The sequence below is a fragment of the Trematomus bernacchii genome, unplaced genomic scaffold (assembly GCF_902827165.1).
Source record: "Trematomus bernacchii unplaced genomic scaffold, fTreBer1.1, whole genome shotgun sequence".
Taxonomy (NCBI): Eukaryota; Metazoa; Chordata; class Actinopteri; order Perciformes; family Nototheniidae; genus Trematomus; species Trematomus bernacchii.
Window position 1 is genome coordinate 1,592,822 of NW_022987552.1, and position 18,527 is coordinate 1,611,348.

At 40.0% G+C, this 18,527-nt stretch overlaps 1 protein-coding gene across 1 annotated transcript in view; it reads right to left on the minus strand.

Moving 5' to 3' along the window:
* Positions 1-16,572, minus strand: part of cnksr3 (cnksr family member 3) — a 57,270-nt gene extending 40,698 nt beyond the window's left edge. Inside the window, exons 1-2 of the mRNA XM_034123821.1 lie at positions 16,398-16,572; positions 3,473-3,636 (exon numbers count right to left, since the gene is read on the minus strand). Coding sequence (XP_033979712.1) covers positions 3,473-3,636; positions 16,398-16,449 — 216 coding nt within the window. The 5' untranslated portion in view covers positions 16,450-16,572. The remainder of the gene's footprint in view (positions 1-3,472; positions 3,637-16,397) is intronic.
* Between the last annotated feature and the right edge of the window lie 1,955 nt (positions 16,573-18,527).

Below are 18,527 nucleotides of genomic sequence, written 5' to 3' on the forward strand. Positions count from 1 at the left end.
ATGTGTGTGTGTGTGTGTGTGTGTGTGTGTCAGGGGAAGGGTGGGGGGTCTCTGACAGGTGGGAGGGGTCACATCTGTTTCCTGTTGCACACCAGAGAGCAGTAAACTCAGAGAATATCCACAGAAACGTCCCTCGACCTTCTATAGAGCCTGACAGGAAGCTGGAGCTGCTGCTGATGAAAGATTGTATTCATGTTGGCTCTGATGTCATGTCCACGATCTGCACACGTCTCATAACGACTCCTCGGGTAGTTCAAGTTCCTGAGAAGGCTACACAGACCTTGAAAAAGCCAGCGAGGAAACCTTAAGTTTTATTTTGTCACAGATGAGTAACGTTTTTTCAGCCCTAACTTTGGTTATGAGTCAACGAGCTTCACCAAAGTCTCCTTCACGGTCCAGGTCAAAAACAGAGTTGTGTGTGACGCTGCCTTGCTTTTGTGACTTGGAGTTTCTATCAAAATGTATGAAACAGACAATTAATGAATGTCTTTAAACTGGCTCGTCAAAAACAGAGAGACAGACAAAAGAGAGGAAGGAAAGAGAGACATTTGAATATATTCATCAAATCTGAATTCGCTTGCTGTTCTTAAGTACACATTTTAGTTACTTTTAATATTTTAACTACATATCACATATCCACTCACAAACTTTAACTTGTAATGTAGTATTTCCTAAAGTGTGGTTTTAGTACTTTAACTTAAGAAAAAGGTCTGAATACTTACTCCACAGCTGCAACAATATGCACCAATCAGAGTCAGTTAAAAATGCAAATACAGAAATGAATTTGAAATAACTTAACCGGTGATTTTGGAAGAATATATTGGGTTAATGTAGGTCCTCCGTACCAAACAGGCTACACAATACACTTCAGTAAGAACCAGAAGACTTTAAGCATGACTTCATCTGTTTTACTTCAAGATAACGTGGACATTTGATTTCCAACCAACTGAGTCATATCAGACACAACTTCTTTCACCTCATCAGCACATTTTTCATTTACTGATTAAACGATAAGTCCCACACAGCTAAATAATCCCCTCGAAACCATCATTTATTCCCTACACCTAAAATAGATATTTTAAGGATTCTGATTCCCTGGAGTATTCTGCTTCTGCTCACAATGTCAAGAATCCTTTTAAAGGTTTAACATTTTAAAGCCATAGAAATGTAGAAACCCAATTCTAACATTATCTGTTGGTTGTCAGATAATCTGCCTTGGACTTCTCTGGACTTCAGTTGATACTGGAGTAAATGATTAACCAAGCTTCACTGATACAACTTTAAACAGTAGTAGAGTGTCTGATCACACACACACACACACACACACACACACACACACACACACACACACACACACACACACACACACACACACACACACACACACACACACACACACACACACACACACACACACACACACACACACACACACACACACACACACACACACACACACACACACACACACACACACACACACACACACACACACACACACACACACACACACACACACACACACACACACACACACAAAAATGTAGTTATTCATGTTTTCATTTCATGTGTTAAAAGGTTATCTAATCTAAGCTTGTAAAGTATTGTATATGTATTAAAAACATGTACGTTTGCAATGCCACTTCCAATGATTGTCCACATAATTTAGTTTCAGTTCTAACACTGAAGCACAATATTTAAAATGTCTCTGAATAGAGTGCCACAGTGACGCGTCCTAAAGCCCGGAAGTAAACTCCTTCCGGTTCCTTCGACAAAAACGCAATGCAATCTCTCCATAGGGTTTTGGAAAATATCTGTAAATAAGGTCTGTGGTTGGTTGAGACACATTGAAGAGACGGATCACGTTTTGTTCAGCCGGATAATCTCCACATGTCTACCCTACTTTTATCATTTTCTAATCATAAATCTAGTCGTTATGCTATAAACGAAGTACAGCAGGGTCGCTGCTTCAACGTCACGCCAACTTCAGATCCATATTCAAACACACAGATTCTAAATGGAACAAGTTGAAGCATTTGTTTGAACAGTTAGCAGGAGGCAGGCACTTGCTTTCAAGCAGAACAGGGCAAACAAACTTAGAGGAGTGTTTACGTGTTCGGCGTAATGACGTACAACGTCCTCCACGACTTCTGTAGTCCTATTCAGCCACTTGGTAACAACCATCGTTTTTCAGACACGTCAACTCTTCAGAAATCACCAGCGGGGTCACTGCTGATGGATTTAATGTCCTAGAACAAAACGTGATCCGTCTCTTCAATGTGTCTCAACCACAGACCTTATTTACAGATATTTTCCAAAACCCTATGGAGAGATCCCATTGGCTCTGAGACCAGGGAACAGGAAGTGGTGAAATGCTGACTCACTTCCGGGTTTTAGGACGCGTCACTGTGGCACTCTATAGTATTGGGACATCTCTTTTAAACTCTCTTTCCAACAAACAAAACAAATCTCCATGCAGGAAAAAGTGCAGGAACCACCATTTTTGTTCCTTTTTCACAGTGAAGCAGTATTGAAGCCAGCAGTGTGGGCGTGTTGCCAGATCTGATAAAGATTTAACAGCGTGCATTTTATTTACATCAGCACATTCTCTGGCAGCAGAGCCAGGCCTGCTGTCAGACAATGTGACGGACATGAAGCTTCAGGGGCCGGACGCTCACATTCAACACTTTCACACTTTTAGAAAGAGCTTCTCTGCAGCTGCACGTAACATGTTTTGTGTTATAAATAAAGAAGAATGTCCCTTCACTTGAGTTTAGTTATAATAACGTGACCGTACAGACTGCAGCTTACTGATATATAGGACTTTTATTAGCTTCTGGAGTCTAAATAGATTCAGATAACACGCTGATACTTGAAGTCGTGAATGTGCAAAGCTGCTTCTGATTCCTCAGATATTTTTTTGGGGTGTAACAGAAGACAGATGTTAGGGATTGGTATGGCACTAAGAATAACTTCTCAGCAGGTGGTGAAATGAACTGTGGATTTGTCAGTCTGTCAGTTTTTGACTTTGAACTAAACCACGCTAGTCAGGTGATCCTAGCTCTTACACGTCGAATCATCAGCACAGTGAGAAACCACAAAATTAAAGAAACTAATAACAACCACAGGGGTTTTCATCACTGTGGATCTGATGAGAACATAGTTAAAGGGACACTTCACCACAAAAGAAACAGGATGATATTAGTGTTCCTTTATGCATAATACACATATTTAACTTCTCTCATTGCAAATTTTTCCTCCGTCAGTATCAGAAGTACTCCGGTGACTTTCTCTGTGTTTACAATGCAAACAGAAACCGCTAATAGCTGATTTAGCATGTTCTTTCATGGTGCAAATGGACCAATATGTAAACAAATACAGGCTCCATGGCAACATATGCAAACAGAAACATACTGAGCTGTGAGACGTATTCCCTAACACCCATCCTGGTGAAACAGTGTGTGTGACTGACCAGTGCACAGAGCAGATCCACAGCCTCCAGCACCAGCTCCTGGTGTCCGACCCGCGTCAGGCCCAGAGACAGCAGCTCCTGGTGGGACAGCCTCAGCAGCTTCTCCCCGTCCACCTGCTGTCGCTGGAGGGCCGGCATGTACTGCTGCAGGCTGTCGTCCAGACCTGGAGACACAGAGACACAACACAGTGAGAGGGGGCACCAAGCAGACATGTTGTTCAGAAATCTCCACACCATTTTATGAATCATTTTCTGTCAAAAGTCTTTACTGCACCACCGCTAAGCTAAAGGCGGCTAATGTTGGGCTATAAAGGAACTACAGCACGGTCACATGACTTCACGTCACCACCGCTAAGCTAAAGGCGGCTAATGTTGGGCTATAAAGGAACTACAGCACGGTCACATGACTTCACGTCACCACCGCTAAGCTAAAGGAGGCTAATGTTGGGCTATAAAGGAACTACAGCACGGTCACATGACTTCACGACGTCTCCACCGCTAAGCTAAAGGTGGCTAATGTTGGCCGTGATGACTTTTATGGCGCATTTCCACTACAGCGCGGAGCGCGGTTTAAGCGTGCCGTGCCCGGCCTGTTTTTGGTTGCGTTTCCAGTAGTATAGGCGTAGTTCCGGCTAGCGGGTACTTTTTCACAGTTTTCTGGCTCTCCAAAATCGACGTTCTTTCCGGGCCAACAACCGGGCTGAGTATGCTAAACTAGTGAGGGAATCGTTGGAAACTACAACAAAATGAACATATTTTACCGTGATTTAATTGTAATACACGTTTCAAAATGATGCCGAAGTAACAACATACTGATACCGGTTAGTAAAAACCATGAATTAATGCTTTGTCAAGTCTGCAGACAGACGGCAGGCGAAAAACCTTTTTCGTGTGTGTTTCGCGTGTTTTCTGAATGGAGATTGGCTAAGCTAACGCAGTATATGCTCCGACCGTCCACACTCACAACAACGGCCTACAGACATAAATAAAGCAGCGACTGTATTCACCATGACACAGGCAGTCTGTGGTTTGTACTTGTTTAACTTTTGTCTAGTTTCTGAACAGATATGAGGAGCTGTGAGCTCTGAGTGCTAACAGCTAACGGCTGATGTTGGTTTTGTGTTTCGCATTGAAGATGACGTCACGGCTCCGCCTACACTGCGTTACTATAGTTACTACCCCAGTTCCTAAACTGTAATGGAAACGCAGCATAAAGTGAGCCTGGCCTACCAAGGCCTAACTATACCGTACTAAGCCGTGCGAGGCCCTGCAGTGGAAATGCGCCATTAGTCGTCTCATTTATGGCGCATTTCCACTACACGGCCTCGCTCGGCCTCGCTCGGTATGGCTAGGCCTCGTTATGCCTTGTTAGGACTGGCTCACTTTATGCTGCACTTCCATTACAGTTTAGGAACTGGGGTAGTATCTATAGTAACGCAGTGTAGGCGGAGCCGTGACGTCATCTTCAATGAGAACCCCAGAAAAACAACACAGCCGTTAGCTGTTAGCACTCAGAGCTCACAGCTCCTCATATCTGTTCAGAAACTAGACAAAAGTTAAACAAGTACAAACCACAGACTGCCTGTGTCATGGTGAATACAGTCGCTGCTTTATTTATGTCTGTATAGGCCGTTGTTGTGAGTGTGGACGGTCGGAGCATATATTGCGTTAGCTTAGCCGATCTCCATTTAGACAACGCGCATTTTAAAAGGTTTTTCTCCTGCCGTCTGTCTGCAGACTTGTCAAAGCATTAATTCATGGTTTTTACTAACCGGTATCAGTATGTTGTTACTTCGGCATCATTTTGAAACGTGTATTACAATTAAATCACGGTCAAATATGTTCATCTTGTTGTAGTTGTAGCCTCCTTGCCAGCGATTCTCTCTCTAGTTTAGCAAATTCAGCCCGACTCAGCCCTGTTTGTTGGCCCCGATAGAACCACGATTTTGTCGGGCCAGAAAAAAGGTGAAAAAGTGGCCCCGGGCCGGAACTAGGCCTAGTGGAAACGCAACCAAAAACGGGCATGGCACGACACGGCACGCTTAAACCGCGCTCCGCGCCATGGTGGAAATGCGCCATTAGACACTTGTTAAGTTCACCAGTGGGGTATTACTGATATATTTTATGTCGTAGAGTTAACATCTCTTCAGCTTGTGTTAACCACAGACCTTATTTCAGGCTAACAACCAAAAACACAATAAAAAAAAACTTCCAGACGAGGATAGAGGAAGTGCAAAAATTGGGACTAATTTCAGGGTTTTAGGACTCATTCCTGCACCACTCTATTGGAGGTTTGAAACAAAAATCATATTTACAGGCCACGGGGAGGATGTGTCTGTGCAATGGGAGGGAGCATAGACGATACCGGGACAGAGTTTCCTGACTGAGTTTCAGTGAAAGTCGTCTCTGTTATGATCCATTCAAGTTTGACAGCAAACACAACTGCTAAGTCAACACGGATCCATCGCAGCTCACACCACGCTGCCACCTCACCACACTCTGCTCAAGACATCTGCACATAGCAGGCCGCCGGTTTGATGCCGCACATTCATCACCGTCCACTGTACTACGCTGCTTTCATTCTGTCCAAATATTATAGCAAACTCCGTAACTATAATCTTTATCGTAAGAAAAACATAATATAGTTTACAAAAACAGTAAAACTGACCAAAATTAAATACTGAATTGCACGTCTGTGGTTGAAAATGTTCATATAAGTCTAGAGTCAAAACTATACATCATTTTTAAAAGCAAACTTTCAAAAAAGATGACAAAGAGGATGGGATCTGGACCCTTCTGGATCCCGTGATCTCATAAGATCGAGACACCGACAGCACCAGCGGCGCCACTTTGTGCCCGACCCTGAACTTTGACCCCTGACCCCTCTGTGAAGGCAGCAGCGGGAGACCACATAAAAGAGTTCTCACACCGGATCAACAGAGGAGCTTCTGCCTCATGATTCTGCTGACCCACACCCGTACGCAGACTCATGTTCACCTCCGGGAGTCTTAAAATCAAAATAACATGGTGCACCTTTTCTCCCCAATTGTAGAGGTCACATTGTTGATATAAAGAATTTACCTATCCAACTAGAACTATGATTAATTTATTTCTGACATATTTAAGGTAAATGATTTTTCAGTGATTCTCAAATTAATGTTTTAAAGCTTATTTAAACTCAGGCTGTGGAAACTAATGATTCTTGGATGAAAATATAAAAACAATTGCAGTCATTATTTTACTTTTACTTCAAATTATTTAAGGTTTAGAGAAACTGTAAGGAGATTAGGTTTAGACACCTCCAAAGCTTTACAGTTAGAATCATATTGAATGAATCACCACGTAATCAGCTAACATGTGTACACTTTTAACTGTAAGGCTTGGTGTTTGTCTCCTAAACTAAAAATACTTGTCAGTTTGAGAAAGCTTTTGCACCGAGCGTCCACCAAATGGTCGGCGTTATAAAGCTGTAAGCACCGAACAAAATGCCTGAGCTGGTGTGAACAGGAGGAGAAAACAACTGGCCCTGCATGAGGCCATTAAAGAAACTCCAGGCAGGAGGACAGATGGCCGACTCCACATTCCTCTGCCTCTAACCGCTGATGGGACACCTCTGCTGTCACACCTCTGACACCCACAATGCACTGCGGGAGACTCATCACAACGAAGAGCAAAGGCATTTCAATAAAGTTCACACCGGGCAGGGTTACAAGAACAAGAACTAATTTTGAGACCTTGAAATTAAGAAATCATCATTTTGAATGCTGAAATGAAATGCTTAATACACTGAATGCACTCCTGCAAAAAAATCAAGATGGCATGACAACTGTCGAATCAGAGGAGAACAAATGACTACGTAATAATACTAGCAGCTGTGAGCTACACTACAGATCTCCTGCTTTAGTCATTTGTTTTTTCTGCTCCAGTTGAGCTGCTACAAAAAAAAACAGTGACAGAAAACATGCCGTGCTCCTACATGTTCCCGGAATAATGCCAAGATGCAAATCCCCATGACATCCCGAAACCTCCTCAGATAAATGATCACGACATCCAGACATAATTCAAATAACCCCTCCTTCATGTTGGCCGGCGGCTGGTGAGAGTGTGTGGTCACCAGGAATGTGTTGGTGACAGCCGGGGTCACGTTCCTGACAGCCGAGGAGGCCGATAATCTCTCCGGCTGCGTGTCACGCGACAGTCAAATCAGCTGCTAATGAAAACATGACAAAGAGAAGCCAGCCTCCTGCAGAGAGGAAACCTGAAGCTGCACATATGAGCTTCTGTTGGGCACTTTCATGGAAGTCCAAGTCAACTGGGATAGAACTGATGGTTTCAGGTCCAGATTTACCAGCCTAACTGTTTGCTCGAGTCATTGGGGTTTGTCTTATTTCTTATAAACTAAAAATAAAGTACACTGAGCCCCAGACATTCAGATTTACAGTAGCTTCAGACTTATGAGAGTAAATACATGCATTTATCTTCTTACTAACACTTCTGCTGCTTCTAATTTACAGATATTTTCTCTACATTCATTTCACATGTTGAATATTTTCTATTAAACCAGACCGCATGAGGGATAACAAGAGCCTGGCCTGAAGAGAAATGTCTTGAGGCTTTAATAATGAGAAGATAATGGTACATTTACGTGAGACTGGACATTTAAGACATCATAACCACTGGTAAAATGTGTGTAAGACGTTGATTTACATTGTGGAATAACCTGAAATAAAAACACTTCCCAACACCGGCAAATTGCCAACATCCAGATCTGGATCCAATGTTCCCGTGAGAAATAAAACGTCACTGATTTATGTGACAGTTGAGACATTTTTGTCATTGTGCACATTGCAATCGGGTTTGGCACTCGACCCAAAACCTTTGGAGAACGTCTTCAGGCTGACGAAGAAGCCGGATCAGCGCTCTGAAATCCTGCTGAGCCGAGCTTGTGGCTACGGAAATGCTTCTCAAGTAGCACGATGAATCAAACACAGAAAAGTGATTACGGGAACGCTGCAAAAACTACTGACTGGTTATGTGACGGTTTGAATAAAGTTTAATTAGAAAATGCCACAGTGTATATTTAAAAATGGTTGTCTCTGGCCATATTGAGTCTCAGTTTTGACACAAGAACCACAGATGTTCCAGTAATGTGAAAACTAATTTCATACATTTTATTTAGATATATTTTTACCAGATTGAACAACTTTTGTCAACATCCTTGAAAACATCCCATCACATTTTCTTTCTGCACATTATGGACTGAATGTCATATATGAACAGGACTTATGTTTAGCAGCAGTCCCAACCTTTTCGGATTGACCACAAAAAGTAATCTAATCAGCTAAGAGGTCACAGCAAAGTTCACACTGGAAACGGCCTGATTTAATCTTTGCTCTTTGAAAAGCACTTTGAAACCGACTTGTTTGTTGACAGAATAACTCAACATGAGAGACTGACTATACTGAAACCAGTGTTAACATTGACAACTTTTTCACTGAACATAGTTGTCTTTTTTGTTAATGATTTTTGTTAAGTTGCAAGCAGAACATTTGAATTTCTGATATATAATGGACCTGTAAGGATCTGTCCACGGTGCTTTTCTAGAGGCACGAGTTTCCACAGTTTACTTTAGTCACAGACATAAGAAAAGTTAATTTCTCCGTCAGTGGTCTTGTCTCGGACCGGTCTAATATTTGCAGACGACCCCGGGCCTCCTCCTGTCACTCAGCAGCTGCTGGGAAACTCTTCAGGGTGGGAAACTCTTACTTTTCACTGCATTGTCAAAACCTCTGACAGTCTCTGCTTCACCCATCCGATGCTCAGTTACCAGCGGGAATGCTCCTTATTGGAAAAACAACCCATTTACCAACTGGTCTTGATGTTCTTTGTAAAAAACTAGGAATGGTTATCAGAAAACTCTACAACAAGATAGAAGTCTTTACTGTTGAATTCATTCTTGTGGCTTATGTCCAAACACCAGATGAAACTCTTTCAATAACCCGGCCTTTGTTGACTTGGTAATAGTTTGAACCATCTTCTAAATTCCTGAACTGACAGCGACTCAAAGTAGTTATAAGGCGCGCTGATGATAAAGTGGGTTAGTCTGCAGTCAAACACGTAAAGAAGTCCGTAAAAAGAAAGACAGAACAGGTGCAGGTGAAACTCCAGCTGCTCATAAACAGTCCAGTTAATCATTGGACAGAAAGAAAGAAACAAGAAGTTAGGACTTGTTTTACAGAGGGCCGTGATGAGAGACCCACCTCCAAACATCTTCCTCACTGAGAGATGTTTGTGGTTTAGTGCTTTGAAGGTCAATTGGAGGAAAATCTTGACATGCTGTGATAATATCAGACATGGGGAACGTCTACTTTTTACTGAATCTAAAGATATTCAGTTAACCAGCATGTTGAACAACCATAAGCATCAAATCCTCACATTTGAGAAGCTTGAACCATTGCATTTATGCTTGATATTATTCCTAAATGTATTATTCGATTATATAAAATGGTTATCGATCATTTTCCTGCTGATCGATATTCAAGAATTGTTGCAACTGTGGACAAAATGAGGCGGTGGATTAATAAAAGGATTAATAATATTAGATTTGACACAAACAACTGGAGAATTATCAATGACAGTTCTCTGTTTCTAAATGTAATTCTCAAATGATATTTAAAAGAGCTGCTTTGGAGGCGTGTGGCGCAGTGGATAGAGCGTTGGTGTTTGGATCAGGGGAGCACAGGTTCAAACCCCACTGCAGTCAGCATGTCGTTGTGTCCCTGAGACACTTCACCCCAAATTGCTCCTGTGGGGATTGCCCACAGTATTGAGTATGTAAGTCGCTTTGGATAAAAGCGTCTAACATGTAACATGTTATGTTATGCTTTGAATTATTTTGATCCACTTTGGGGAACATACTGTGTAAAACACCAACCATCCCTGGAGTCAGACATTCCTCAAACCACAGATAACGTTTCCCTGCATTGAGAAACTCTCCCGGTTGGACTCTAAATCTGCTGTTCATTCCAACAAATGGCACGCGTTGTTCAATGAAGTCACAAAGACGGAGTTCGGACCCGACACTCCCCAGCTGGGAGCCACAAAAGGAACATTTACCCCACCTCCATCACAACAGGACGAGGGTAGAGAGGAAAAGAGCGCTGCGGCAATTCATAGCTTCACTGGGCCTCTGTCAAACACCAAACTATATCACACACACACACACACACACACACACACACTGGCCATTCATCTCATTGGTACGAGGCAGCGGGGGGAACACACTCTGTTGAGCAAACACTATTCAGGAGGAAAAAGGATTTCCTTGAGCAATGTGCAGATCTGTGCTCAGACGTCTTGTGAAATCACACTGAACGGTCCCCTGTGTGCTGAGCTGTAATCCCACTGTAACACCAGGAGAAGCACTGTACGTCCAACAGATAAGCTGAGCTGAAGGGAGTGCTGCTGGTCATTGTTTTCTCAAAATTGCATATTCCACACATTCTTTATCGATACACATTCCTGCTGCGGTTTACTGTTAACGTGCAATGAGGCGTAGCATTGGCCAAAAAAGAAAACTAGGAGACTACAGGTTTAGGAAAATGGATATAAACATGTCATGATGTACTTTTTGGAGGTTAGATGATAGAGAAGTATGTTTGTGAGACACCAATGAAATGTGGGACCTGTATTCACTTAGAAATATAATGCCTTATCTAAAGGAATATGGAGTTTAAATATGTTTTATTGGCATATCTCTGTCTGACAGCAGGATGATGCTCAACAGTGTAAAACTCTACTTTCCATTAACTTTTTGGGGAATTAAACTTGTCTTTAAACTGAGCAGAGCGGTTAGGTTTAAAGCATTTTTTAGAGGTGTTGATTATACAAATGACAAAATCTTACCAAACCGCAACTTCTTGTGAACAGGGGGCATTAATCCGGCGCAAACAAGTGATTAATGGCATGTTTCTGCAGTTTAGAGAGTTTGATGATTTTTACTTTTAACATTTGTAAGAGGAAACCTCACAGAAATCATTTTTGGGGATAAAAAACGAGTGTTTCCATAACATAACTTGTTTGTTTACACACAGGGAATGTTACAAATGTATTTTGTCATTACGATAAATGCTAAAATTGAGCAAGCTGACTTTGTTAAGCATGTTAATGTTAGCTTTAGAGGGTTGGAGAAGTAGACATTCTGAGCGGATGCTGGCACTAAAGGATGATCCCAGAGTCACCGAGAAAAATAAATTCACCCTCTGAGGATCATGAATAATGGGACCAACTGTCTGTAATCTTTCCAAAAGCAATAACATTTTATCTAGGGGAAAAATTCCTGCTGTACCACAGTGACATCACTACATGCGGCTAGAATGGAGACCAGTCATGCAGGTTTTACTCATTCAGTTGTTCACGCATATGACGCAAGCTGATCAAATCTCACAATCTGCTTTAGGATCTATTAATAAATCGTTACGTGAGTCACGGTGATATTCCACTAACACAGCTCAGTTCCCACAGAAACACTAATGTGTGTCTGACTCACAGCAGCACTAATGCCATTATGTTGGACATCTATGGACATGTGTATTTGTGACTTGTTAGCTAGCAGAAATGTCCAGCTATGTACGCCTTTTCACAGATAAACAAACGCACATTGTTTGATAATTATATTTCAAATATGTTTCTCAGCTTCCTTCCTTCCTTCAAAGACCATGCAGGCAGGAAGGGCTTTGTTTGATCAAATCCCTCAAACTGATGTTCACCATTTTGAGGGATAAAACAAGTTTATCTTGGCAGAACAACAGAAGGGAGGAATGGTCAACAAGTCAAAGTGCAAGATAGAAATCTAAATTGTATGAAACTGAAAAAAACCTGTTGAAGATGACAGGATTAAAAAAATTGGACAATCATCCAAAGAGTCGGATAAATGTCAAAGGAAATGCTGTGTCAAAGGGTTATAATGTAAGTTGTTAAGTTACGAAATGGGGTGTAAATCCAGGCCAGGGTTATCAATAAAATATTTCTTTTTGGTGATAGAATTCTTGAAAAAGGTTCACAAAATGTAGGCTGGTGAAAATAGATTTGTCCTCACCTATAGTTCAAGTTCTATATTATGTTATTAGATCATAATGACCCATGCATTAACATAGGTTTGAGTATAAAAGTACTATATATATACCCCTCAACTTAAGTGGAGAGGATGTAAAAATGGCATGAAAAGTACAGTAGCTCAAATTAGTCGTCCAAACATATTGTTCTCACCTAGTTCAAATTCAACTGAATCAAACCCTACTGTTTTGTATCTGATGCATCACAATATGCATCGCCCAGCTCGTGGATTATGCTTCTTGTTCATTGTTATTTTTTCTCACAATGCTTCTTAAACACTGCATGTGTCGTGTTATTTGTTCAGTCGTCATCTCGCTGCCATGTGTGACAGCACCTGTCAGACGAGCAGAGGGAAGTATGTGATCTGTCTGAACACGCTGAGCTCCATCGCTGTTTACCTCGAGAGTAGCTCTAGCTACCAAAACATGAAATAACCATGAAAGCCATAAAAGGACTCTCACTCCTACATTATAGTGTGTGTTGTTTCAGTATCGACTAAAATCAAATCAAATCAAATCAAGGTTTATTTATAAAGCACATTTAAAAGCGATTTTTGGTCGGGCCAAAGTGCTGTACATGTAATAACTACAATCACATAAAAACACATTTCTATAATCACAATAAATGTGTCCAAAACATTGAAAAGCTCAGATTTAAATGACCAGATGTGAGTTAGGAAATTAGGTTATCTTAATGACTCATAAAGTATTTTTTTTAATGCATTGTATGTGTCCTCCTTAATACTTAAAAACTACCTTGTTGAATATCAATTTCAAATATATTAGATTTTTTTCAATCTAAATATCTGATTCAATACTAGAGAGTTATCTATCTTAAATTAAGATTCAAGAAACACCTTGTGTTAGGGCTGTGCAATTAATCGTATTTTAATCGCAATTACGATTTTGGCCTGCCACAATTACGAAAACAACATAATCGAAAAAAACAATTATTTTGCTTTGCTTGGTTGTGCACTGCAACATATTTGATCTAATTAATGTTGGTCTCATTTATTTGTATTTATCATATTTATATATGTTTAGTAGCTTGTGGAAGTGCGCTCCAAAATATTTGTTGATCTTGTTTATTGGTATTTATTATTTTGATATTATTTATTTAAATGTATCATTTATTTTTGTATTGGTTTTTCTGTTGAATTATACGTTCAGGGTAATCAACAGTTAAAAAGATACTGTTCAAATTATTATTTGTATTTGTTTTAAAGTTCAATAAATGGATGTTTTCAAAGTCAATGAATAATCGTATTTAATAATCGTGATATCAATTATTGACCCAAATAATCGTGATTATGATTTTTGCCATAATCGCACAGCCCTACCTTGTGTGACTTTTCCCCCAAATAAATGATGGAATTCCCTGACTTTTCCCTCTCTTAGAATATGCACCTGCATCATGCCTATGATATTCCAGGGTTATTCAAGGAATTTGTGTTAAATGTTTGTGGTCAGCTGAAGGAGCTCGGTGACAGCCTGTGAGAGACTTTAACGAGACTGACAAAACCTTCCATTAAAATAACCTGTTGCTTGAGTTGTACACTGTAAAAAACACACACACACACACACACACACACAGAAACACACCCTCACCGCCTACAACCAGAGGCAGCAATCTGCTCTGCTGTTTCACTGAAAACACTGCCACAACTAGAACCCAAAAAGTGGATTGATAAGCCGCTGAAAATAGTCCCCAACCAATGCACTTCCTCCTCCTGTTCGTTGGATATAAACTACAGGAAACAGCTGTTTTAGAAAATAACAGTACATTCTTGATTCAGATTTCCTGGATCGGGTTACTTAGGGGCATTGCGTCTTAATCTGACCCCAGAGTGGATTTACACGAAGTAAAAGGGAGAGAACGAGCCTAATTGAGCCCTCCAGGTCATGTGACTGACCGCAGTGTGTGTGTCACTCTTTTCATGCAGAACAAAAGTGTGATGGTCAGTGAGATGTGGTAAAAGTGTCCGAGCGACCTCCTGACCCCGAACACGACAGGAGGCCGACCGTTGTGAAGAGCGGCTTTTGTCCGAGTCTTTATGGACCCCGCTCTGCTTTGTCTGTGGTGATAATGACGTGTGTGTTGGTATGTGTATGTTTGTGTGTTTGTGCTCTCGGGGGACAAGCTGGGCTCAAAGGACGCTCACTTTCACTTTTATCTGGTACAAAGATGGGATGCACTCGGACACATTACGACTCTTGGCCTTTTTTTGAGTTAATTACATGTTTTCCTCAGTTCAAAAGTCAAACTGGAAGTCACAGACAATAAAGCAGTCATTGTTTATGGTGGCCATCTTTGTCATCATTAACAAATGGCAGCACATCATGCTAAATATTCCTAAAATCTGAGGGCTTATTTACAGGACACTTGCAAAGATTGACCCTAGTCAACGTCAGTGTAATAAAATAAACGAATGCACCATTTAATTTCAACATGCTTCAAAAACATGCCCAGAAAGTATTAATTATCCCATGCAATAATGCAATATTAATTATTTTCAATTTGTTCCTCAACACAAACTAAATCTTCGCACTAATGCACATATGTGATACAGCATCCTCATAACCACTTATATGTTGTGTCGATGCACATCTGAAGTTTCTAGGTCACTGGTTTTCTAAAAAGTTACGGCAATATTTAGTTTTCCAGGTTTTTATAGCCCAAAATGTAAATCCTGTGCATGCATCTTTAAAATATGCACTGATAACAAGCTGTTCTTTTTAATGTGTTACTTTCAAGAATGCAAAAATCTCAAATGTAAAAACAACAATTATCTCAAAAGACACAAATGGTGGCTTGAAAAGTGCCACAGAAACAGTTTCTCTCTTATTGCTACTTGTTCAAACATCACCTAATTAAAAACAGGTCTTTATCAAAGCACAATCATGAGCCTGTTTGGCTTTTTATGGATGATGTGATTCCTGGTAGGGCCTGTTTATGGCTTAATGACAATCTATAATGAAAATAAACACACGGCTCAGTGCTGTGTGCAGATCTATCTGCCTCTCAACAGCCAAGTTTAACAACCAAGCAGAAAAATTACAGCCAGTAAAAAAAAAAAAAAAAAAAGGGTAAACAAGGCAGCCTGGTGCTGAGTCAACAGAGCCTAACAACCAAATGTGTGGACAAAAAAGTCTTATTTTGCCATTTAAGTAAACCTTTTTAACTGTTTCAATGCTGCTTTAATGTACACCTCTGAAAAACAACCCCAGGTAACCATAGCAAGTTACAGCTTTCATAAACTTCTAACTTTATAGCATGCATAATGAAACAGAAAACACCACATAAACTATTACATATAAACTAATTGTGGAAAGTAACATTAAGTACATTTGAATATATATATACCAAAGACAATATCGAGTACCTCCAATGTTGGTACTTTAACTGTATTATTTTGCTAATACATTTATGTACTTGTACTTTAGTTAAATATTTAATGCAGAACTTTTAATTTGCACCACAGAATTTATATTTAAAGTACAGAATGAAGGTACTTCTCCCACCACTGTTACACGACTATACTTCAAATGACTGTTATGTGCTTTAATGTAAGATAACAACAAAGTACTGAAAAAGACAATACAAATATATTCAATAAAAGGTCAGGAAAGGTAAAGATGCAGCTGAAAAAAACTTAGAATTTTTTATTAAACAGCAGTGAACTAGCCGGTATTTATTCCTAAGCACACAATGCAAACTAACATCTCAATTGTTCACTTCAATAACTGCTAACTGCATAGACTGTTTGCTAACAGAGTGACCGTTAGCTTCGTTAGGTCCGGTTATCGCTCACCTCTCATCCAGTCCACCACTTGTTGCGGGGTCCACTTACTCACAGCCTCCATGTCTCACAACGGGATGTATTTCAATCTCCCCCTACTCAAAAATACCGAATTAATTAATTGGACATGATTACCGGAGGAGTTTCCGTTAAAACGCAGAGACAAAACGCGGTACAAACGGTCCCACGGTCAGCGACCAACTGACGGAGCTCGAGGAGAAAGTTTACAGTCAAAGCAGAACACACGCGCGAGGGGCGGGTGTCGGGTTACCGTTGGCTTCAGACCGCGCCCCTTTCTCCCTTCTCCTCCAATCATATACGGGTGTGTGTTAACGCTGCGTTCATTTGCAGTGGGAACGACTGAATATGTGTGGTTCATGATAGGAAAAATACAAATAAGAACTTTTCAAATAAATAAAAATACTAGTACAATAATAAGACATAATGGAAACATGTGAAATGGGACACCCCAATAAGCTTTAAGAAGGTTGAGAACAGACTATAAAGTTAAAGCATTTCTATTATATATCATTAATACATATATAATTGAGAGAGTTCATGTATTATTCAGAAGCATCACAACCTAAAAACCTACCCAACACCAACCAAAAACCCTAAAATCTAAACGACTCTAACCCTAACTACTTAATGGTCTAAAATATGTATTTCTTCAGTCTAACGTTTGTTAAAAATAGGTAAGATAATAGACATTATATAGGAAATGTATGGTACATATACAGTAAATGCATTTCGGAGGAGTGAACTTGTGTATTCAATATCTGACATATTTGATTGACAAGTGCTTTTTTTTTAAGACGGACAGAGATGAAGACATGTTCAAATAGTTATCAATCTCATTCCACATTTAACTTCATTAATACAAAAGAATATGGAACAGGGAGAAGATCAATAAAAGCAATTTTGTAGGAAAAATATGGAAATTAGTAAATTGCCAAACATATCTGCTGCTATTTTGATAACGAGGTAAATGTTTGAGTCATTGCTAATGAAAAAAAGCTTAGTATTTGTCCGTTCCAGCTTCAAAAACATAAAGATTTGCTGCTAATTGTCATTTTTTTCTTTCTGTTTTCTAAATATGTTTTGATTTCGGACTAGTTCTCCAACAAATCCAGTGTCATGTACATGGAAAATGTTATTTCTACAGCGAAAACTGATTCAGAATACTTTATTGTTTGTTAAATTTACATATAATGAAAATGTGTGTTTGGCAAGGGCAAATAAGATGGAGTAACCCTCACCATAGACATTACAACGTACATTGTAGACACACAAAGAGGGAAGTGACAAGTCCTAATAAGGGTGGTTTGTTCTTCCACTGTCTGCACATGTTATTAGTATTATTATTATTACATTTCAGTTATTTATTTATTTAATCGTTTATTTGGCGTTTATTAGTGCAGCGTCCAGTGTGTTTTTTGTGGATGAATTCCCCTAAGGGGGGGGGCAGTCCATGTAAACATTTATAAATAAAACACATACTTTTAAAAGACTTAAAATTGTCAAAACTTAAGAAATGGTGTTTATCAAGGATGGTACAGTGGTGGTATGAATTTGGCTTTCTGTCAAACACCTTGATAGCCCTCTTGTACAGCTGTATGGGTTTCAGGTTTGTGGCACAAGCAAACGACCAGTTTGTCAAACAGTATTCAATGTGGGATAGAATCATGCAGTGGAGGTATGACTTTGCAGCATTGACAGAAAGGTCTAATTTGTTTAAAATGTTGCAAGTTGATTTAATAGTATTTGATACTTTCTTAATTAGGGATGGGTATCGTTAAGGTTTTAAAGTAGTAGTAGGCCTACTACTACTTTTATCGATACCGCTTATCGATCCGGTCTTTTAACGGTACTCTTATCGGTTCTTTTGGAGAAACAAATAAACAAATTGTGAACAAAATTAACATTGCTTTTTATTTAAAGGGGACCTATCATGCAAAATGCACTTTTGTACGTCTTGTATACATGAATATGTGTCCCCGGTGTTCCAGGGAACTCACCAAGTGTCAGAAAACACAACCCTCTCTATTTTCCTCCATACCCAAATCTCTAAAAAAGGGGCTGCAACGGATCTGATAAAAACTGATCCAGATTTGAACACTGTCCTGACGTCAGGAAAGTGGC